The 24,795-nt window shown below is 39.5% G+C and overlaps 1 protein-coding gene across 1 annotated transcript in view; it reads right to left on the bottom strand.

Moving 5' to 3' along the window:
• The window catches only part of LGALS8 (galectin 8), a 50,623-nt gene extending 28,985 nt beyond the window's left edge, over positions 1–21,638 (bottom strand). Inside the window, 5 exon segments of the mRNA XM_064509346.1 lie at positions 11,236–11,324; positions 14,322–14,361; positions 15,475–15,519; positions 16,191–16,252; positions 21,501–21,638. Coding sequence (XP_064365416.1) covers positions 11,236–11,324; positions 14,322–14,361; positions 15,475–15,519; positions 16,191–16,252; positions 21,501–21,531 — 267 coding nt within the window. The 5' untranslated portion in view covers positions 21,532–21,638.
• Positions 21,639–24,795: the final 3,157 nt, after the last annotated feature.

The raw sequence follows: 24,795 nt of genomic DNA, 5'->3' as shown, positions 1-24,795 counted from the left end.
TCATAGCATTGTGAAGGGCAGCAAACCCAGCCTAAACATATCCAATATACAGATGCTGTCTCACGTCTGAGCACAGGAAAGTCAAAGCTCACCTTGCTAAGCCCACCCTAACAGAACTTGTGCTGCTCTGTACTCACATTTAATATTCTCATGTGACTCTTATCCAACATACTTTTATCCCCAATGACCTACCTTTGAAATTGGAAAAAGTCATTTTACAAAGGCAAAGTACAGAGACCCTAAGGGCCAGACTTCTAAAAATACGTAAACATTCAAGAGAGCATCTCTAAGCACCTTGCAGCAGAATCTGCCTCCAAGTCTCCCCTGCAGGACATCAAATTCTACTCACCCTGCCTTGGTTTCAGCACAAATCCATACTCAACAGTCATCCCCAGGCAAACCCAGCGCTCTGGTGATCAGCTGTCCCACCAGAGCTCAACCCAGGCTGGGGTGAACAATTTGCAAACCAACTAGTAAGTCTGCCTGGCTGTTTAATTGCCCCCAAATAAAGCATGCAGACAAGTCTCTCTCAACCCTGACAACTCCTCTTTGTCACCAGTTTCTTCTAAGACTGAGCCAGTACCAAGCCTTGGCCAAGGTGTGCACCTGCTTACAACTACTACAGAGAGTCCATCTTTACACATAAATTCTTTTTAGTGCTCCTTATGTTCAGCCACTCTACCCAGCTAAGGCTGATAGCTGACCTTAGACCAGCAGCCAGGACTAGCTGAGCTGCAAAGGGGCAGGAGGAGCACTTCATCATCAGAGCAGGCAACAACCCAAGTCTGAGGGCACTCTGATCCACTGTCTAAAACTTAAGACTTACAAGACATATTGAAATCAGTTATGAGTAACTAATCACTTTTCCTTCATGGATGGAAGAACATGATATGCTGTAAAAAAATCACAGAAGTAGGATAATCTTTAAGTTTTTATAAATGCCATGCACTTTCTTTGAGCTCATTCAAACAACTCTGTTGCATCTGATGAATGATTCCCAACTATGTCTGGCCACAAGTCAACAACGCTACCCTAACTTACACCACCAGTCAAAACTCACATTTTTTCACTTGCTAACAACTTGACTTGGAATTGTGGGGGACAGTCAGTTTGAGACAGTGGAAAAATATGCAGACTCTTGCACTGAGTGTTACTCCGGACAGCTGCAACCCTCTATTACTGAGTAGGTCTTCAGGAACTAGTGTGTTTTAGAGCTTCTGTACAACTGCCTTTCAAGCAAGCACCTAGAGCCATGCTGACTACCTTATCCTGTAATGTAGGCATCCAAAGGACAGCCCAAAAAACATTTTCCACTCCTCTTCATAGACCAAAGTAACATGCATGCAGTGAGTAAGGCAACTGGGCACTGTCACCTTGACTTTTTGGGAATACCCCACAGCTGGCTTCATAGCAAAACTTGAGGCTTCCAGAGCACAGGACTGTATCTTTGGTGTTGAAGAACAATTATTAGGCTCATTGTCTCTTGGATAATGCTGCAGGAATGAAGGAATATAGTGGTTTGGCATACCCTCATGAAGACAAAGTGTGTGGGAAGGGCTGCTGATTATCCCACAGACACAGAGACAGCAGAATACGTTGCTAGCTATTGCCAGCTTCTCAGCTGAAGAACTGAAAATCCATGAAGGGAGGCTGGGTCTGTCCTGAGAATAGCAGAAAGAGATAAATGAATGAAACTGATGGTCTAGCACAGTCTCCTCAGTGTCCTCTTGATTCTCTAACCTTTGTTATCAGATTAGTTATTAATTCAGGAAGTTTACCCAGTGGAGGTTTCACACCTTTCTAGTTAGTAGCTCTGCAAACATCCTTGTTCATCATCTTATAATTAACTTGTCTTTCATATGGGAAAGAACAAGATGCACCTTCCATAATGCTGTGCAAAACATATGCAAACATAGCTGGTTTTGCTGTAGTATCTGTTGCAAACATAGGTGGTTTAAGAAGCGATGCATCTCATATGTAAGATGTTTTTGCACAGCACATCTAGTTGATAGTTCAGTGCTTCCAAAAAAATTGTGACTGGAGGGAAGGAAAAACAGCCATTTTCCTAGCCATAAGAAATGAAAACAAACACAATTAAAAAAAAATCAAACACTGACAATCTATATTTCTTCTAAATATAGTATACATTATGACAAGAGATATAAGAACACTTAAACTGGACACTCAGACCTGGCACCTTGTAAACAGATATAAAACTAAAAAAAAAAAGCGTATGTCTCAATTCATGCCACACAAAGGGAAAAAGAAATTAAGATCATTTCAAGTATACTAATGAGCAATCCAGTGTGTAATGAAGTTTAAAGCTAACGTTTTCAACATTCAGTGCTGAATTTACACAGAATTCACATATGAACTCTCAGAAGCAGCTTTATTTCCAGCAGAGATGAATCGTTGCAGCTTATATTGATTTTTCAAGAAAGGAAAACAGGGAATCAGAACTCATTTCCACTAGATAACGGGGTTTCTTCAAAATACTACAGGTTTTAGCCAGAAAACAGGAAAAGGGGCAGATTTCAGTTAAACTTTTTCTTGATTCAGAAATGCCACTGCACCATTTCATGTTCCCATTGTCAGTCCTCACGTGAGAATTCCAGCCAGGCTCCCTGCTGGACAAGATCTACCACAGCAGAACAAACTATACCACATGCATATAGCTGTGGCATGCTGTGGGAGAGAAAAGCTGTTGGCACACCTGCCAACACTCATCCCTAAGCAGAGCAACTTAACACAGACACACCATCCTAAATCATGCATATGGTAGGCCCAAAGTATGGGCATCAGGTTGGACTAGCTGCATATGAGCTATCTGCATGTATGCAGTGGATGCCTTTGTAGGTACTGGAAATAGCAGACAGCCCAGCTAGAGCAGTTATCCTCAAGGCTGATTCCAGAACTCCCAGCCAAAATGAGAAGCTTATTTGCAAAAGTGAGAGTTGACAGGTTTCTATTAGGAGACTCCAGCTGCCAAAAGAGGAACATGAAACATCTGAACTATAGCCCCTGTGAGATACAGAAGTGCAATTTACACTTAGAAATATGGCTAGAAAACATACTGTTCTAAAGTGTGGCAGCTTTTTTGAGTAATGATTAAAAGAAAAAGTTAATGACAAGTCCAGTCTTCCACGAGCTTTTAAAAAGGAAAAAAAAAAAAAAAAAAAAAAAAACCTCAAATTTGGGTCTTTCCTCACCTTGAAACAAGATCTTCAACTTCTTGAAGTAATTGCAGTAAAGCTAATTTACCTCACCCCCAGAACTAGTGCCTGACATCTAAAACATTAGTCTTTACTCCTAGCTACTCCGTAACTATTCCCCTGCAATATCTATAGTATAGCACTACTAGAGGTCCCTTCTCATTTGCTTACAGTAAGGAACTCAGTATACAACCCTACTTTGACTTCCATTAGCTTTGCTCCTAAATCTTAATTAGCCAGTTCTACTTGAGGAAAGTAAACAGTGCATCAACCTGTATTCCACTCTAGTTTGCCCCACATCTTGGCATACAGTTCACTGCTTTGGTATATACACCTATGTACATATTAGCATTGTCCAATATGCTTTAGTAAGGGTAACAACTAAAAGTATTTTTAGGTCACAACATTTCTTATTCTGATGGCATTATAGCAATAAGTACTTTACACAGCCCACTATATCATCCATTTTTCAAGAGCTTTTTAAACATTAGAACTCAGTAGAATGGTACAAAAAAGACCAATTTCTAAGCGTATTTTAAATGTAAACAGTATAATTCAGAATACCAAAGTGACATAATCCTTTGGGAAATGTCAGTCTAAACTACCATTAAGTGCTTTAAGAACAATCCACCAGGACTGTAGGTGGATTCCCATTACAGTGGCTTTAATCAATACATAAACTTGTATTAATTCTATACATGTATGCAACTACTCCAGTGTGGGACAGAAAGTACATCAGCCCACAGGACTGTGCTGTGTTCTCTTGAAGAAAACCACAGCTTGTAAACAGGAAAGTTATAGTCACTACTAAGGATGTACTTTAGGTGAGGCATTAGCTGTCTGCTCCCACTGCAAAGTAAGAGGCATTTGAGATAAATAGATAAGAATAGCCAGGGTGAACATTTTCTTTAAAACTTTGAAAACTAATTTTAAGTCTAAAGTATTTTTGCTTTAGCATTGCTTTTTTGTCCCTAATGGTTATGGGCTGGAAAGCCCGTCTGAACTGCATGATTTCTTCTGTAGCAAATATATGTCCTAATGATGTAAAACTATGCAATTACTTTGCTCAATGTCTCTTCTTGTTTATAAAAGAGAATCAGAACTTAATTTTCCTGAACATGATGTTCAAACTTTAAATTAATTGGAACACGCAAATCCAAACTGCTGCTTGGAACACACAGGTGTTCCTATGCCAAACCAGAGTCATAAAGCTTCCTTAAAAGAAAGAAAGAAAGAAAAAAAAAAAACCCCTCATGTTGTACTAGGTAGAACATGTAAAAAATTGTGGAAGGGCTGCCAGCAAAGCCAAGAGACTTGCATTCTTATCATGGCTTTCCTAACAGCACACAACTGACTTGGTTCACAACTGCTGCTATAAAATTAGCGGTCTGGCTTTTTCATTCCTCTTCTGCTTAGGAAGCCTGCAAACAGCAGCAGAAACTGAAGGTGTTTGTAGACTCAAGAATACAACCTGCATTTTTCAGCTTACTTTGGGAAGGTTATTTTTGCAACCCTGAGGGCAGAGCGCATATATATGTGTAAACAGTACATAAAGTTTACACAGTATACAAACTGCCAGTACAGGCTCTTTCTCTGGCAATGGGAAGCTTCCCATCTACTAGTGGCAGCTAGTCCCAACTTTTAACCAATACAGACTAACAATTTTCTTTGACCTAGAAGTCATTCTGCTAAGTTCTGTTACCTCTCTTGGGCCATTCTTCCTCCACCCATTTCAGTAGCACTTTCACAACATCAATCCTCTTATAAAATTTACAGAGCTCAATCAGCTGCTCCACAGTCCTGTCACTATTGCGTAGCAAGAACTCCAAGGTGGGACTTTGAGGCTTCTGTTCAAGGAAACACAATTCATCGTAAGTCATTCCCCATTTGCTTGCTAAGTTTCTCCAGTTTTTCACTGTTGGGTGACAGGGATCCAGCTTTAGCCTCACAGTGTACAACAAGTCCTCATCATTGAGCATGTCACTGATGGTTGGTGCACGAAATAAGCACAAGGAGCAGGTGCCATTTTCCTTGCAGGCTTTCTTGAGATCTGCAGTTAGAACCATTACATGGGGAGAAGTTAGGATCTATTACTGTGGTTTCACCATGAACAGAAAGTTAAAAGCGCAAAGGGTTGAAGAATATCATGTTTCTGAGAACCATTTCTGAAAGTCAGAATACTGATATTTTAATGCCTTTCTCAGTGAATTACTCATGAAATTAACTTTCCAAGACTTCTCTTGAATGTGTCCAAGGTCTATAATCAAAAGGAAACAATTTTGAAAATATATTATTTATCCTTTTATAAAAAAGGCATGCAACTCGTACCACTGTGTGAGCTGGGATATTCCCTTTTTTTGTTTTCAGGAACTACCTTTCTTCCTGGAAACTGGAAGAAAGTTTCCTCGCTTATGCCACCAACAACATTATGTGCGAGGGACTTGTATTAAAATCTTGTATAGGTGGTAGGATATATATACATGGTAGGATGAAGTCAAAGGCTTCACACTCCTGAGCTGCTGCCTTTACAAAAAAATGAAATGTTTGCACCAGGAGTATCTCTGCTGACAGCTGCAAACACAGCTAACATCTAGTACTTTAAATGATGATGAAGTGAAAGCGTTCCTGTGTTTTTAAAGGTTCTTACAATAGAATTGTCCTTGTTCTATCTAAGAAGCCTACTTTAAATGCATGCTATGGAAAGAAACAAAATGCATACTCCTCCATGTCAGAGAAAAAAAATAATACCACACTGCTGGAAGTAGGTGGTGATACATTCTAAAATCTGCATCAGATACCAGAACTTGCCATGTGGAGGTCTCCCACACACAACAATCAGTATCTTCCCAGTGCTCTTAACAGTGCAGTGCTATCAGACTATATTGTATATTAATAATCTCTAAAAAGTATGCAGAAACCAGTTCTAGTTGCATTTCTCATTAAAAACTAAGACTTTTAACATTACAGTAGTCTAGGGTACTGTTTTAACATTTTGGCTGTGGACGTGACCTTAACTAGCCCTTTTATGAAGTGAGGGAGCATTTGATATGTCCAAAGAACAGTAGATACCGGACAGAGCCTAGAAGCACTTTCTACAACTTCTGTCCTGCAGCCTCATTGTACAGCCAAGTAACTGCTCCTGCTTGGGATGAAATTGTTTGAAAAAGGGACATTGCAAGAAGAGAACTGTATTAATCACAATATTGGTTAAAAAACAACAACAGGAAACAGTGACAGGCAATTTACAGGCGCTGGATCAGCACTGCTGTAAAAGACTTGAACTATAGCTCTGAGAAAGGCCAAATCAGTCAATGCCACCCTCTTCTATAGATAACAGCATCTGTTAAGGTTACTGTCAGATTGCGAGAAAATTCCAGAAAGACCTTCAGATACTGACTTTTTTACTCTGAATATTAGTCCTTATAAAAGCAACTCAGCTGGATGTAGTTTTTGTGTGCGTTCTGGGTTTAATTTCCAAGGGAAGAACAGGCTATTGTTATTTTTGTAATGTAGCTCATCAGCTTGCTTTTTTAGCAGGCTAAAGACAACTTCTGAACTTTTCAACAAGTTAGGACATGCAGCTACAACACTGCTGCAGACACATGACTTCATATGAATGCTTGGATTCCCTATTAAAGGGAAAACACGTTCTGGTGACATCTCTGCTCTCAGGTATTCCACAGGCCTTGCAGCTGTTTTCTAAAGAAAAGTATATATTAGCTATTCTGCTCTTCTTATGCGCCCTGAGCTCTTGCTGAAGTGAGAAAAAACTTGTTTGTATAACTAAATCCCTATCTGAATTTCATCTTATTTTGCTTTGCAAGGGTGCCAGAGTAAGTTTTATCCTCCAATAAAAGCAAGGAAAAGGGGGTAAAGAAAACATAGGGCACGATTATAGGTAAACAAAACTAAACCAATCTGCTTCTTGTGCTATACCATTTGCAGGCTATCAAAAGCATTATAAAGAATCCGGCTTTTCTAAGGTGCCCTGTGTTAGATACTGATGAGCAAAATGATGACCTACCCACCTAATTGCATGGTCCTAATGTTACATGATAGGACAAGCTTCTTCATTAAAAGGAAATTCTCAGTTGTTCACTGTTGGATTAAGTGGGCTGTATATCAGCCATCCCCCTGGCGAATTTGTACCATATGGGATAAGCCCACACTGCCTACTACCAGCCTCTGCTTTCTACAGAAACCTGTTTACAGATTTTTTTCAAAGATGGATGTACTACATGTATTCGGACAGCCTACATGTGTTTTGTACAATCTGCATTATCGATACCACCCCCTTTAGAACAAAGAGGTAGCTCTAAATGGCCCTGGTGAGCAGATATAGACCATGTCTTGGTAATGAAATGAGCTTCACAAGCATTGATTATCCAGGCAGTTCTAGGTAAGGGCAAACAGCAGTTTTTAATAAAGCACTTTCAAAAAAAATCTAGGAATAAAATACGTAGAACAGGAAAGCTGGCTATTACCTGAAAGTGATTCACCAGTATGGTTTTGTGAGTCTTTCTCTGGCTAAAAAGCAGAAAATAAATACAAATCAGAACAAAATATTCAAACATCAGAGTAACTATTTGTCTAATTTAGAAGTGACAGAAGATTTCTTAGAAGAATCTTCAACTACTTGTAAAGGTCAGACTGGGAACATATCTGCTATGAGAAATTACCAACAATCTGCAGTTTTTTCAGGCAGCCTTTTTATGCTTTGGCTCCTCCTATGACAGAATGGCATTAGCGCTTCAAGCAGTTAGCACTAACCTATTATTTACACTCTCACTAGTTACCATTTATATATAAACTTATTTGGAAACAGAAATTAAGAAATTAACAGAAAAAAAGTACACATACTTATGCTTCTTCAGTGAGTATAGCAGAAGTCCCAGGTCCTTCAACCTTGGGGCTGCTTCCTGAGGAATCCATGCCAGCAAAGCATCTAATGAAAATACCTCCAGACTTTTAGCTCATTTTTGCTCTAAAATAAGCCTTATTTAAGTTACCACAAAACTGCCTTTTTGGTTAAATCTACTGAACAATGTTATCCCTATTAGTGACATGCTCTGGAGTTACATCTTTGGAGTAATTGCTCTTACTCCCTCCTTCTGCTTCCCCACATTTTTCATGTTTGTTTAATTTTCCTTATTTGATTAGTGTTAATTCAATACTGACTGCAGTACTCACTGTTCGAAAAGTGATAGTCTGGGCACTTAATCAATTATTACAAGGTGACCTCCCAGTACACAGTCATGAAAACTGCTGCTGAACCACAACTGTAAGCTAACAACTCATACTGCAAGCATGAAAAACAGTTTAAGGGTTTTCTTTAAATAAAGTATGTACAAGGCTGTTCAACAATTCACATGATTTGATTTAAAAGATTTTTAAGTGTTTTATGATGAGAGACCCAAGAACTTTGCCTGTAACATGAAAGAGTAAGGGACTGTTTCACTGATCTAGCAAAAGCGGAGGAGCTATTTACAAGCTTCTTTACATACATAGGAAGCATTTCTAGACAATGGCTGGACTTGAACATTTCTACTGGCTCAAGTCTAACACTTCTTTTTAAAGTAAAGATTACCTCAGTGACTTTTTGCCTGCTAATTAAACCATAATGAAATTACTTAGCAGCTTGAGTCTACAACACACGTTGTAATGTTTCAATTCTACTGCTATTTAGAGAGGAACACCTGAAAACTGGAAGGAGAGCACCTTGATCCCAGAACTGCAAGAAATGGCAGCTGCCCTTACTTTAGCTATGTGGGTGTGGAGCCAGGTGAAACAGCTTTCTTCTATTGAGGATTTAAAGATGAAAGCAGAAGGGGATTTTCCCCTTAGATAACTGCAATAAAGCATTGTTGATTTTTGTATCATTCTTCCAAAACTATCATAGCAGGCCTCTTAGCATCTTGGAAGCTGTGCATGCAAACGCAAGCCAACTGTGTAACAATACAGTGTAATAAGATACTCCATTCCTGTCTACGCCTTCTGTACTACAAAATCCACTACAAGCGGTTTATAGGTGGTTTCAGACAATGTGGTGAACTATCTCCAAAATTAAAGACTGTGTTAGAAAAGGTAAAATTTACATGCTATTTCCCACTTCCTTGAAAACTGCAGGATCGCACATGCAACATCAATTCTCCTTGCAATGACTGGTCTCTGCTCAAGAAAGGTCGAATGCTGCACATGCCTCCTTTCAACAGGATAACCCTTGCCTTTATCTTCTAGTAGTTTGCTTTTCCACTGGTACCAGATAAGCTTTCTCTGGACAGAGCTTTTTAAACTTATGAACCTGACATTCTTGCCATATGAACATCCTAAGTTTAAGAAAAAATATATCTGGAAATCCTGATTATAGTCATTGTCTCCATTTCCACTAAATTCTTAAAAAGAAGGAGAACAGTATTAAGTTCTGAGGAACAAATCCACAGAGGAGTAACATATTGGAAGAGCAGCTGCCCATCATAGCTCAGTGTGTTCTTGGTTAACTATGCCTAAAGATAGTGATTAAAATACGTTAAAAAACAAGCAAACAAAAAATCAGTCCTTTCCCTTGGTCTACAAATATATGGAGTTAATATGCAGTATTTACACTATTGCTGACCCAGACACTGAAAAAAATGCCAGGACATTTTAAATCCTCTCTCCAGAGATCTGTTTAAAGAGAAACAAAACCAACCAACCAAAGAAAAATGGGAGAATATTGGGTATTTTTTGTTTAGTTTGCAAAAGCTAAGTTGCTGTGCTGCGCTTCAGTAACTTCTTCCAGACTTACTGAAGCCATGGAACTTAGAACCACATTATGAAAGCTAGTATGTAAATGCCTTTAAGAAATGTCATTATACTCATGTCTCATCATAAAAATAACAGGAGAGGCTAGTACTGCAAGAAGTAGTACAAAGGAAAAAAAAAACCCAATAAAGGATACTTATCTGTGTCATACATCTTCTTCCAAAACTGGTATTTTTACCAACCTGTTATTATCCACTTTTATCAACTCAGATGCACTCAGGTGTATTAAAGATCATTTCCTTGTAATGTAATTGCAATAATGCAATGTAGTGTTACTGCCCATAAAATGCAGCTATTAAACAAGAGTATTTTTTGTCTACAATTAAAATCAAGCCAAGTTCTACAAAGTTAATGAAAGCTATAAACCTATGCACAAACTGAAGATAAGCAAAACATTTTCCAGGTCTTTAGATCCATTAACTCCCTAATACACTGAAATATCTGTATAGGAGCTCCTTCATCATAGCAATTTCAGCAAAAGAGGCATGATCTGGCAACATTTCTTCTTCTTTCTTCTTGATGATGGGAATGCTAAGAAGGTTACCTCCATCATCCATATTAAACCCACATGTTCATTTCTGGTAAAATGCAGATGGGACTCAGGCATAAAGAATTCCACTTCATTCTTCTCACTGGACAATGCTCATTTCTCTTCTCTGAGTTTTCTGCTCAACCCAAAGAGAATCAATAAATTTGGCAAGTAACACTTGTCTGAAAGATGGCAACCATGATGCATGGGGGTCACTCAGCATTGTCCACCCTATGGCATAGTCAGGCTTCACAACCAGTGGAGAGTGTTTCCACGATGGGAAGAGCAGGGTCCCAAAGTCAAAGCAGAACAAACAGCTCCCTAAGGCAAAACACAAGGAGTCCAAAACCCTGGATTCCTCACTCCATTATTTATTCTCTGCCCCGGCTCTATTTTCAGCCAGAAAGAGAGAGAACATGCACGTCAAAGCCTCAACCCAGTGGTGGCTCTTCTTCAGAGCATCTATGCATCAAAACCTATTTAAACTACAAAGTGAATATTCAGGATTATGTAACCTTTCCTTTGTTTTTTTTCCACAGGAGCTCACTTCACTAAACCCTGAAAAACGTGATTATTTCTGGTCTATTTTACTGAATAATTCCTTGCTCTCCTGAATCAGTTTGAAGATATGTTTGTTAACATAGTTAATCAGTAGCAATAGCTTAGTTTAAATTCATATATAATTTTCCTTACCTGTTGGACTAGGCCAGAATCTGACGTAAGAGTCTTGATGTTCACAGAGGCAATTTCCAATGTAACTTGATCTGTTAGGTATTCCTCATCTAAGACAAAAATTGTGAGACATTGGTCTCCCATCCAAATACAACTTTAAATAGTAAGGCTCTCAAATATACCTCTCACTAGTAAATATTGGATTAAAAAACCCAAAGCATTAAATTGGCAGCAATTGTAAAAAGTCGTGCAGAACATGACTATGCAAAGAAAAATAATTCTTGCAGAGATCAAATATTAGTGTAGTTGTCGTTTAAAAAACAACTGCTACATGTTTTTTGATGGAAGAGTCGTGCTGTTCTTTCATAAAGCTGACCAGGAGTAGAATCAAGAGAATATTAACCAAACCAATAAAACCAAAGTAGGCTGGAAAAGAATGTCACAATTCAATATAATCCTCTTTTTGCTTTGCTTTTTTCATCACACTTACAAAGATCATTATTGAAATATGTACTATACAAGTGTATATTTTTACTTCTGCCCCTTGTGAATTAGGCTTACCATCTTATTTCTATTACACAGGGTTTTTTTTTCTGAAGCACTGAAATAATCCATTTCAAACAGTGTGTTTACCACCTGCCTTGGGAGTCCATTGAAAAGGGCAACAATGTACCAGCACAGAGAAACAGCACAAACTCTGTTCACCTTTCAAGCCTTGCTTTAGCTCTCAAAATAGCATATAAACAATGCATAAGCCTCTTGTGAACCTTGTGCAAACAAATTTCATTCTGCATGATTAATAAGGTCGCTGTTAGCAAATCATTTGCTTAAATCCCATGGGTCAAGTGCAGATGAAACATGAAAGGGAGTTTAAAAGAGGTTATATTCCACACATATACCAGGACACTCCCTGGTGGTGAGTGTCTTTGTAGTATTAGTATATGACTGCTTGCTGTTCATTTAGCAATAAAATCTAATTAAACAACAGCTATCATCTTTATGAATCATCAGATAGCAGAAAGGAGATGTATTTCCTTATCTCACTCAAGGAATTGATCTGAATCTAAAAATTCATCCTTATACTTGCAGGAAAAAATTAAATAATGATTTTCCTCTTTTTCCTTTTTTATAAGGCTGTTGAAACTTAAAGCCAAATAGTGTTCCACCACCAGCAGTTGTAAATGTTTACTGAAGGTACCCCTGCCCCCGAGACCAAAAGAAATCTGGCTGAAATACAGAACACTGTTATCAAAACTCCATTTAATTCATGTGGAAATACTGCATGTCACGTTTGTTGTATATTTGACTGGAAGTAGAACTATAATCAAAACATGAAATAAACATTAAGCCTAATCCTGAAAGATGAAAACTTCCCTCAACTCCGCTTTAATTCAGAATCAGTAGAGGGTGCTAAGAACTTTAATAAGATAGGTCCTAAAATGGGCCATTAACTAATGTACTAAAAAAAAAGAAAAAAAAGATGGTGTACTTTTTATTCAAACATTAAATCTGAAGCAAACAGAAATTGTATTATATAGGAACAGGCCTGCATATCTGTAACATTTTTTTAGCTCCCAGATTCATATTTAGAAGTCTGTATTTTTATAGAAATGAAAATTCATTCTTACTGAGCACACTGAAAGGGCATCCTCTAAGGAACTGTCTAGGACTGATTCAAAAGGTTTCAAAACCCACAGCAGGGTAAGAAATACTTCAAAAATCATGTCCAGAAAAAAGAAAAAAAAGAAAAATTCCAGAAATGAACAGAACATTAAGAGTATGTGCATCACTTCCTACTCTAAAGAGGAAATGCCAAACTATATTAGTACTTACGTCTTTTTACACGTTGCAAGAGGAAGCAGAAACTAAAATTAAAAACAAACCAAGTCTGTTTCCTTTCTACAGAAAGTGCTGAAATTTCCACTTCCTCTCAGCTTTGCTTTTTCAATTAAATATACTTAAAAGATGTAACGTCAGATTTCAAGACTTTGAAAGTATCAACTAGTTAGGAATTATCTAATCCCTTTTGAGGGGGAGCTAGTGTCATGGGTGAAAGGGAAAAAAAAGGGACAAAGAAAAAAAGTGTTACAGAGAAATTTCTTTAGTGTTACTAAACAGTTTCAAAGGAACAAACCATCTGCCTGCAAATAAACAGAAGTTAGCTTATGATTTCAAATTAGTCTTCATCCCTCTTCTACTTCTCTACTGAGCAGTGTTTCTAAGAAGATGCTTATTTTCCACGGCTGGCTCCCTCAAGCCCCACAAATAACCCTTTAACCTTTCTTTAACCCCAGTGTTATATTGCCCACTATCCTCAACAGAAGTCTGCCTCCTGACTAGCTTCTGCCTGGTTTCCCGCATCTCTCCCCATCGCAGACTCGCAGTGCGGTACAGGGTGCAGAACACCCTCCCCGCAGAGCGTGCCCCACCTAAGACCCTGCCAATGCACCCCCAAAAGCGAAGTCTGGGATGCCAAAACACCCACCCCATAGTCAAGGAAACCGTAAAGGAGATATTCACACTATTCAACCCAACTTCAGTGTAATACAGAACCTGCACTCGCTCCACTCCCAGCAAGGAGAGGCAGGAACTTGTGCAGAGAGTACCTACCTTAAGTGCCTAAGTAAATAGTATTAATACCTGCCCGAAGTAAGAGACGGCATGAAGAGTTAACTGGTTATAGGGCTGGGAACGTGATCAGAGGCAAGAGACCTGGAAGGTATTTCTGGATTGTATTTCTGATAACCTGAAGGCACTGGTAACCTCTTCAAAGCCACCTTTTAACATTATCGTGTCTCTATCGTCTGTCTCTGAACTCTGTTTTTTGATGGCACCACCGTATTTTCCTTCCAAGGTGAGAGGCAAGATCTTCTGATGATAGCTAGTCATGATTTTTGCACCAAAACTAAACTTTGTCAGGAAATTTCAAAAGTTACGTATACCAAGCTGACCGTAAAATACAGAGACACACACTACATTTAAAACAAACCCTAGGGGGGCGGGGGGCAAGGGAAGTATTTCAATCTGTTGGATAACACCAACAGCTTTGCATGTAACAACACTGATCTACAACACCTGAACTAATACACAGAATTCACCCTACTTACCTTTAGGAACTCCTGTATCTTGGACAGGGTATTTTTCAGTCTGTCACAGAAAGGCAAGACACACAAAGTTTTGTTATTTTCAGTGTAATTGCGCTGGAGAAAGAGTGCACAAAATCTGCATAATTATAGTTGTATCTTTTAAATTGCTACTAGTTGATCTGTCTACAATCATATATATAGCAATGTGCTTCTTATGTGGGAAGTGAGACACTACTAACACTGCTGTGTTAGTGATCAGCAGATCACTTAAAATCCAAAAGTAATATGGGTTCCTGCTCTGCTACCGTATAACAGTTTGGTGGGGAAGCAGAGAGGTTGGGAAAGAAGTTCTGCATTTAACTAGCAAGATATCAATCTAGAAAAGGTAATACATATCAAGAGGAACAAACATGATTTCAAAAGCTGTTGTAACAAAGATAAACCTTCATTAAAATGTTACTTATTAAAATGTTAAAGTATTTTCCTTTCTGCTTTGAAATTAAAAAGCTGATTAAGATGCAAAAGAAAACTATTATTGAGTTTGAGGCGATAGCTGCTGATTTTCAGGCATCCGTGTTATAACTTGCTCTTAGACCTAAACATCCACCTCCTTCCCTGTGACCCCTACCCTTACGTAAGAGAGGCTTTTATGGAAGCTCTTAGCCAAACAGACTAAAGATCTCTTAATTTACCGTGTGTGTGGGGAGGTGAAATTTCATTTGTCTTAAACAGGCGCAGAAACTTTTCTCCACCTTTTAAAGGCTTCCCTTAGCAAGAGCACAGTTTTTAATTTAGTCAGTCCACAAGAACAATAACAAAATTCTCCCCCTTTTATGACAGCCTGCTAACACAAATGTATGTACACAGGCTGTAATAATGGAACCCAGTGGAAGATGAGTGTTTAAAGGACTTACCACATTTTCTAAGTTTTTTTGCTGACTTCCATTTACAAAACTTCAGAAGGGGAAGAAAACATCAAGGGAAAGCAACAGCTTGCTCACTTGCGATCCATAAAATAAACCACTGTATTTTAATCTGTTTACATAACTACGTTAGACAACAGTCTTGTCTGGGCTACACAGCACTGTTATTTTCCCCTATAGTAAACAATCCATAGCAACATTAAAAATAAAAACTCTTAAAAAGACTTCACAGAAAGTTATATTCCATTTACCTGATATACGTCTTGTCTCAGCATAAGACTGGCATGCTTAGTATCCTAAGACATAAAAGCTTATTGTAAAGGGTGCACCGGCAAGCCCAGGAGAACAGCGTTTGTTCTCTCGCTAGGTTCACCCCATGTCTTTTGTAAGGCACTTGTTTTTGGTCACATCTTCCTACCACTTTATCTCATCAGAGAAAATAGGTACAGGAAGGAATAATAACTGAATACAATTGACATTTTAAGTTCTAAGATGGTTTTCTTATCCTTCCAACTCATCCAGACAGAAGAATCTCAGCGCCAGTCTTTCCTCTAGTTATTTCATTAAAAAAAAAAAAAAAAAAAAAAAAAAAAGTACAGTGGTGAAAGAGTAAATAATTAGCTAGATAGGCCTATTCCTATAGTAGAAAATAATTGGTCAAGTAAACATACTGTTGATATATAAAACAAAGGCACCATAAAAGATACTGTAACAATGCTTCCTTCCTGCCTAACCCATGGACAGCTTAGCTCTTAACATCCAGTTCAGCTGATGTACCTATCAACAATTTTATTTCCAAGTTAATTGTGGAAGGTTAGTAAATTAAGTTTTAGTTGCACAATGATTTAGATATATATATATGCATGGTTTGGATTAACAACATTATTGAATGTTTTAGCTCAATTCTGCATTACATAACTGTAGAGAGCTATAAATATTATAAATGAGTTAGAACAGAGATACATACCATCGTTATGGAAAGAGTGCTCGGATCTGTATCCTCTACTGGCTCTTTTGCTGCGTGATCTTCTGGAAATGAATATGTTTTATCACTGTATAATCCTCAAAATATTTCTGTCTAGCAACTCATATTCTGCCTCTGTGTCTGATCAAGATAAAGCACAACTATACAGCCATTACATGCATTAGGTCAAGTTTCATTTACACAGGAAAACATGACAAACTAGAAAATGTCAGAGATACTAGCCAATAGATAAGAAATTGCATGCAACAAGGAAATCCAACTCTGAGTTGATAAAAGACAGACTTAAATGAAAATTCTAAGTAATTTTTAATAAAAATAATTTAAAAAAATCACAAAGCAGTTCAACAATAAAGAATGAAATCAGCAAATCAGCTAAAAAGTCTTTTCTCCAAGTAGCAGCACTCCATTTTTCCTTAAAGCAATAATTCAAACAGTAAATATATCCACTGCAACAAAAAATATTAAAATAAACAGCACATTACAGTACAAAACCTAATAAAAACATATTTGAGGTAAACAATTATTTGCACAATAGAATCATAAACTTATATTAACATCAAAAGGATATGAGAACAAATCTTCAAAGCTCTTTCAGATGAGTCATTAAGTGTCATCCCCTCTGCACTGATGGCTAACTAATAGTTGAACACTGACCAAAATTACAGGGAATCTGAAACAAATCTCATACAGAAGCCAGGATTCACAGCACCCCTCCTTAAACTTCATGTCTTCATGCCATTTCTGCAAGGAGGATCTTTTCTGCTGGTGAGTATCATTTTCTTGAAAATTATGAAAAGCATTTTAAATGATGTAATAGCATTAGCACTTCTGTCACGCTTATTCTGAAAGTCCTCATACTTTACTACAAGAATGCATTAAATGCTCTTTCTGCCTCAACCAGAAGGGGGTGGTTGAAATAAATGAGGCGAATATTTTCCAGATACAGAAATCAGTTCATTTTAGAAGACACTTAGTCCCAAAAAATGAATTACAAAACTCACAGTATAAATACTGATCCCCAAAATAGCAGTGAAGTTGCACAGACACTATTATAACCAACAGATATTTAGCATGTTTTTTACTTTTGGGCCTACTCCTATCAAGTCAACTCAAAACAAGAGGGACAAGCTAAAGCATCACCATACCAGGAAACAGGCCTAAAAATAAAAAATGCAGCCATGAAGGAACAGAAAAGGCTCCAGGGTTTCCTGATGCAGCCCCAGCAGCAGCAGTTCCTGGCTGTTGAGTCTGGTGCCTGGCCCCCTCTTTGTCCAGAGCTGAAAGTATAGGAAGCACCGTTCTGAGTGCTAGTGCCCGCAAGAAGGCCATACATGCTCTCCAGGCAGGCAGTGCATAGCCAGAGGGGTCAGTCCTATAAGGCTTGAGCACGTCCCACGCACACAGACTCCACAGAGGTTTTTAAATGGGAGAGGTCTAAGAAATTTCAGATGAGCATGTTCACACTGCAGTACAGAGTTTGGAAACACATATACAGAAGAGCACCCACCCCAAAGCAAAACAAAACCGTATCTTTTTAACAGAAGACTTTTCTGGCAAGCTTTAAATCCTTGCTCCAGAAACATGGTATTAACAGAATGTCCTAAAGAAAGCCTGCCCTGAGAGCAAGGGACAGCAAAAACCACCATAAACTCCTCAACCCAAAAGCAGAGTGGGATACAAGAAAAGATTATAAGCTAGAGTAAGTCACTGCCAAAGAGTAGGACCAAAAATGGAGAATGCACGTGGGAACTGCAACTGGGAGCTGTGAAGGAACTGGAAGGGGAATTTGGGCAAAGGGAGCCACCAGCTAATTGCAGAGCCCACCCTCTGAAGGAAAGCTGCAACAGAAGTACATACTGGGAGCCAGGGAAAAAGGGTTGGAAAGACAGCTGAGACCAGGAACCAAGTATGAAGAAAGGGGAGCTGGCTTATTTGGCAGGAAATGAAACCCCCAAATCAGAACTAGAAATTGATAAAATAGAAACAGCAGTGCTGAACAAGGGCCTAAGTGATGCGAAATGGGGCTGGCTGGACCAGAAGCGAGCAAGTGAGAAGGCCAATGGCAGACCCATCAGGGATGGAGTGCATGAGAGCTGGGAGTCAGAGAGAGTGAAACGCTTGAGAAGGAAGCCTGGGATTGTGGGGGGATGGTCCAGGTAAGAAAAGCCAGGGGAGAAGAAATCAGGGCTACTGGAAAGGACACTGAGGAGCTCTGGGGTGGAGGGGGATGATAAGAGAAAAGGAATGGGGGGAGGAAGGATAGCCCAGGGGCTGGGCCCTCTAGAGGCACAGGCTCATCTCCCCATGCTGTCAAAAACTTCCTGTGCAGCTGACAGACGAGTCTCATGCTCTGTGCCTCACATGATCATTTGAGAAGAAAGGAATACTGCTTTTTCCATGAGCATATTAAGAAACTGAGTGGCAGAAACGATGAGCAAAAATATAGACATACCCAGGTTAAAGAATAGGCTGCAAAGAGAATCCACTGGCAGGAAAGAAAAACGACTGGGGCTGGGGAAGGAATAGCCTGGAGGTGACATGCCAAAGGGGAAAACCTTGACAAGAAGAGCCAGAAGGCTGTCTGCTGTCAAAGCCACACTTCCCTCCAAGGGCAGCCCCCAGATCCCAAGTTTCACCATTTCTCCACTATCAGCAAAGACCCAACAAACCCAGCGGCAAAGCATGCAACTCAATTCCCTTTAGTACTGCTCTCCATTGAGGGTTGTAACCTATCACTGCCATTAGTTATCACTTTAGGAAAAGTTTCAAATCTTGTTTTGAACCATAGAAGTATCGGTATGCAACAGCTTACTGGACTCTCTAGGTAATGTCATTGAATAACTCTGCAGCCAGTCAAATGGAAGTAGTATAATACCTAACTTTACAAAAATAACTCTAAAGAGTTTGTTTCAATATTTAGTTAGAATTAACTTTCGATTGTTCTTCTTAGCTCTTCAGAACTGTTTGACCACCTCCCATGTATTCTTAATTCATCTCTGACCAAATATATATATAACATAGCAACACATCAACATTCAGCAACATACAGCAACACACCAAGTAGTTTACAGAAATACGAAATAATTGACATCTTGTCATCAGTTTATTCCAGAAGCCTTATGTCTGCAGAGATTCTTGCCTGGGGAAAATAATAATACAAAAATCTCTCTTTGGCCCTTGTAAAGGGCACCTTAACGTAGATAAAAGCAGGCCCCTCAAAAGGTCCATGCCCTGGTGAGTCTTGGTGGCTACTGTAGCTATTGTAGAGGCTCCATCCCCTATCTGCTATTACACCTCCAAGATGTGGCCAAGGTACATTGCAATATTGGTACTGTCCTCAATCCAGAGGGAAGCATGGAACAAGTGGAAGCAGCTTGGAGTACGCAGCTGTCTGGTAGGAGGACTTGACAGATCCCAGAGTGACCCCACAAGCAGAGATGGGGCACAGGGTGGTAGCTTTAATTGACTCCTGCTTTACAGATCTCCCACAGAAACAGTAATTGTGAATCAGTGACTTTACATATTTCTTGCTTAGTATTCATCTCATAAAATATTACTTAAAGACTACCTTTCTTTCCCTATACCTCAATTTCTTCCCTCTTGTTATTCTAGTTCTTTGTGAAGCACAGTAATTTCCCTGTTTTTTACATTGCAGAGCACTACGAACTCCCAACATTTTCTGCAGGTGACATGTATTCGACGAATATTTGTACCTGAACATAAAGGTTCCACATAGCAGCTGTGAATGATTCACCATGGTCTTGTTGAACACTGATAGTTGGCATAATGTTTAATTGTGAAAAGGCAATTAAAATGTCATGTCCCCTCTCTCTCTCTCTCTCTCTTTCCCACACACATCTTCCAAAACATTCTGCAACTCATTTCATATAGCTAAATTCAAGTGCTTTTTCAAACAGCAGGATGGGAAAGTTCTCTGTTTATCTCAAACTGAAAACAACCAGTTTTGCATGTTTAAAGGCTGAAAAAATGCATAGATATCATCCAATTAACTATTCTGTGCAGACCATATAATTTCACATTTACTGTGACACACAGCTTGATAACATCATTTTCGAGGATCCCCCCCAAAAAACACTCCCACCATCCCACTGATAGCATGCCACCACCGGCCTACATTTACTTCCTCACATTTCTGCCAGGGATCACATGCAAATTGACTCAGGTTCAATAGCTGCTCCCATGGCTCCTGTTAGCAGCCCAGCATTTGCACACTGGCTGTCCAGCAGTCCTCACGGCTCTTCTGTCTGAGCCTGGCCAGTATAACCAGTCTGTGACAGCAGCATCAGGCTCGCACTCATCAGCAGAGTTTCTCCTCGTGCAACTCTGCTACTCTAATGGGGAAGCAGGGCCATGCACTTACCAGTGTAAACACGGCTTGAACATTGCCCATTTGTACACATACACACATGCACATTCGAATTCCCAGTCCTGCATCCGCCCTTCATCCACGGGGAGGAAGTCGGAAGGTGCGCTTCAGAGAACTCAGAGTATTTGGCCTTTCAGCAGGAGGAGTTCACAACACACGGCACAGCAGAGTCGGTTTTCCCCTCTCTCACAGCTTCTTCCCTGAAACACACCCCTGAGGCCTCTAGCAGCAAGCGAAGCAGGCAAGGCCTGCCTTCCTTGTGCAATTCCACTGTACGCATTTAAGACCTGTTTCGTGCCAAGGCAGGGCATTCGCACTAACAGCACAACTTAGTACAACCCAAAGGGGTCACACCAATACAGATGTTAATACAGGCAGACCCTTTGATTAAAACCCAAAACAATGGTACTTTGACCAGAGGCACAGGAGTTTCAGATTTGAATATGAGGAGGAAATAGAGTAAGTTGTATTACAGTTCTTTGATAAATCTAAAAATAAGTCTTTCAGCACTTCAGTACTTTTCTGTTTACTGTTAAATACTCAAACTCTATCACTGTCTGGGCAAACTGGCAAGAAAAACCCAGACTGGCACACCTGATAGTAGGCACTCAAATTCCCGTGTGCCATCAGCTGCGTACGTTAGTGAGTGTTGGTTTCCTGACCACTTAAAGTATGGGATTAAAAAAAAAAAAAGCCATTTTGAAACACTGTTAGCAAGTACAACCCAACTAATACGCTAAACACCACTGCGGGCTCGACGAGTCACACTAAATCGCACCGGCAGAGTGGGTCATAAATTACTGCCAAGCTTAACTGGGGGGGAAGCAGCTAATCACCCCCCTGAAGCTCGGCCGAGGCTCCTCGCCCCGCTCCCGGGGAGCCCCCGGCGGCGGAGGCTTCCTCACCTGGCGGCAGCGGGTCCCGCGGAGCGGCCATAGGGCGGGCGGGCGGGCGGCGGCGAGGCGCGGGGCGAGGAGCGGCGGCGCCCGCCGACGTGCCCGGAACCGCCGCCGCCGGCCGTTGCGCCGCACCGCACCGCACCGCCCCCTTCCTGGCGCGGCCCCCAGGTAGGGGCGGGCGGCGGCGGCGGGCGGGGCGGCAGCGGCGACCGCCGCCCGGGGACGGTTCGGGTGCGAGCGGGGCTCCGCGCGGCGGTCAGCAGCAACCAGGCTCTTTTCTTTTTTTGAGAGAGAGACATATTTAAAGTTCATGCTCTTATGCTGGAGGCATTTCCAATACCATGATGACGACAAATCTTTTTACATAATTGCTTGAATCTCTACCAGATTCTCTCACTTTAAGGTTTCAGTATGCTTAAAGCAATGCAGATTTTTTTCAGTGGAGTCCACACGTGGAATCAATTTCTAAATATGTAATACCATGTATTGTTATTTAGTATACAGGTACGTACAAAAGCAACCAACACAACTGAATTAGGTTAGTTTACCATTACGCAGGCTCTGTTTGCGCGTTAGCTACCGTACTCTTTCCTTAACAAGGTTACTCTATAGCCAAATTCTCCCCTGTTGCATGGGGGGAGTTCCAGCTTAGCGGACTGATTTGTACCAGTGTAACTGAAAGCAGCCTTTGGCCCGTGAGGCATTAAAAATTGTGTGCTTTTGCATAGTTTATTTTCCATATCTCATGCATCTTAATTTAAAAACCCATGATAAAGATTAAATTGCTCTTGTTTTCAGCATTAGATTAAATACAGTGGCTCATTCTGTTATCTGGCTTTTCACTCATATCTAGAATTTTAGTGTTTACTGTTTTTTTGGCAGCCTTATTTCTCCTGAGATACATGGAGGATTTGTCACCGAGTTACACACACACAGAGCTTAATCTCCACAGTACAGCTACCAGGTCACTAATGTATCTGTCATTCATAATGGGTAAAAAAACAAAGGAGAAGTACTTTTGTCAGGCACATAAATTTGAGCCAGGCTGTTCATGGTACAGGTCAACTCTAATGGCTTGCATATTACCATTGAAACTCACTCCCAGAAAATGGAGCCATTTCTTAGCGTAAAAGGGTAACCTTGAGTCTAATTAGAAATAAACTTGCTGATTCTGTAGGCTTACCTGGAAGCAGAGAGGCACAATGTTTTTGATGATGGATAATCAGGCTGAGATTCAGAGGGAAAAGAAAATGTATTCCTACTAACACAGATCTGCACAAATGCTAGAGTATTAACTGGAGCCTCTGCTATAAATGTAATGAATGATAAAGCCATAGTAGAGAATTTTCTGGATTTCAAACTTGCCAAATTTATGCCTCAATAAAACAAATGCCATGTCTGGCCTGAGGACCTGCATGTAAACATTGCCTCTGTGCACTCTTTGAAGACTAAGGTTTCAACCTCAGAGATAGATATGGTTAGTGACTACAAAAATATTGGATAAATATATGTATGATCTGTATAAAATGTATCCATTAAGATCCTTCAAAATATCCCCAGGGTATTGGTGTTGGAGGCTAAGGCGGGTTTCACCATCAATGTGGCATTTATTCTTCCCATAATTTGCACCCTAAAATCTTCCTACAATACTATTCAAAAGTAATTCTAGTAAACAATAAGAAAATAATTTTAGCAGAACATTTGTGCCAGCAGCTGAAACTTGTTAATTCTGTTAAAAATCATGTATTTTTAAAAGTGTATCTGTAAATGACATTAGTTTTTAAATTACAAATAGATTTTTTTTATTTTTTAACACATTATTCTTAAAGTACCCTTTAAAATAATGGAATTTAATAACAAAGAGCTCAATATTCTAGATAACATTACTGGCTCAAAACTTAGGTTAGGTTAGTCATCATAATTTAACAATTTATTCCTAGTACTTAATTGGAGGATTTGGCAATTACATGCAAATATCTCTAATGTACTGTGAGCAGTACAGATTAATTTGGCTTTTACATGCCTGTTCTTGTATCATACTTTAATAAGAAATATAGAAATCACTGTTTGTTACTTAACTGACCAGTCAAGAAAACCAGCAATTATTTTGGCAAAACTAGTTATAAGTTTATCATAAAAATTAAACACCAGAACTAGATAAGTTTAAACAATGGAATTATCTAAAATAATGTGTTGCCTCTCTAATCAAATTTCTACACTTAAGTGCAATTTATATCTTATATTGCCACAACCCTGCAAGCAGCTAATTCAGTGTTAACTGCCGGTAATTTGAAGAGTTCAGGATTTTGTAGATTTATGCTTGAATCCAGACCAAACATTTTCAAATAATGTTTTTAAAAACCAAGTATGCACTTGCCTCTCCTGGTCCCCTCCCTGGCCCCATCCAGAAAAAACTACCTTTCAGCACAGAAGACAGTTCCCAGAGAGTTACAAATTATCTGGTAACACATAGCCGGTTACTTCATTGTTTGAACTAACAATTGACCCATAGTCAGGAAGGGGCTTCCCAGCATCTGAACAAAAGGCTGCAAATTAGACATTTTTTCGCCCATGGACAACATGGTCTTGTCCAGCAAAATATTACAGCTAACTCTCTACAAAGTGACATCAAATATTATTCTAACTGATCATCTAAGGCTTTTTCCCAGGGAAATAAAGGAGAACAACTGTTCCAGATCACAAATGCCACTTTGACTAATGTGGTGGAAAAACAGTCTCCCCCTCACAGGCAGGCATTGCTGATAAATCACAGTAACCGTGGGCCTGCCAGTGTCATTTAAAAACCTTGTTTTTTCTTCCTCATTCTTTTGCTATACACTTTTTAAACATCTTTATTTAAGAAAGCTCTTTCTTATTCAGGAAAATACTTCTCCGTTTCAACATCAACTCTTGATCGCTCATGTATTTCAGCAGAGTTAGAAGATGCCCCTGTGTTTTCTTTCTCAGGTATCCCTCTATAGCTTTCAACTGTTGGCAGCATCAGTATGTTGCTAGACCAGTTCTTTAAAATTCTGAGAATGTTTTGGGGTAGGAATAATTAACTAGCAGCTTAAAAATTAAATTACTTTCTTTGCTGATAATTATATTGGTTTGTTCTTCTAAACCATGATACTCCTGTAAAGGTGTAAACATTTATTTGACAGAAACAAAATCAAAAAAATTGAGAAAATATAAGAAATGACACACACCCAGACCATCCCATGTAAGCCTGTGGAGAGTCTGTTTGTCTGACAGGACTGCACAATCAGGGAATGCTCCCACCACCCCAGTGGCTGTGCTA

Source organism: Dromaius novaehollandiae, chromosome 3 (assembly GCF_036370855.1).
Source record: "Dromaius novaehollandiae isolate bDroNov1 chromosome 3, bDroNov1.hap1, whole genome shotgun sequence".
Classification (NCBI taxonomy): Eukaryota; Metazoa; Chordata; class Aves; order Casuariiformes; family Dromaiidae; genus Dromaius; species Dromaius novaehollandiae.
The sequence above is the reverse complement of the archived record's forward strand: the minus strand, read 5'-3'. Positions and strand labels throughout refer to the sequence as shown.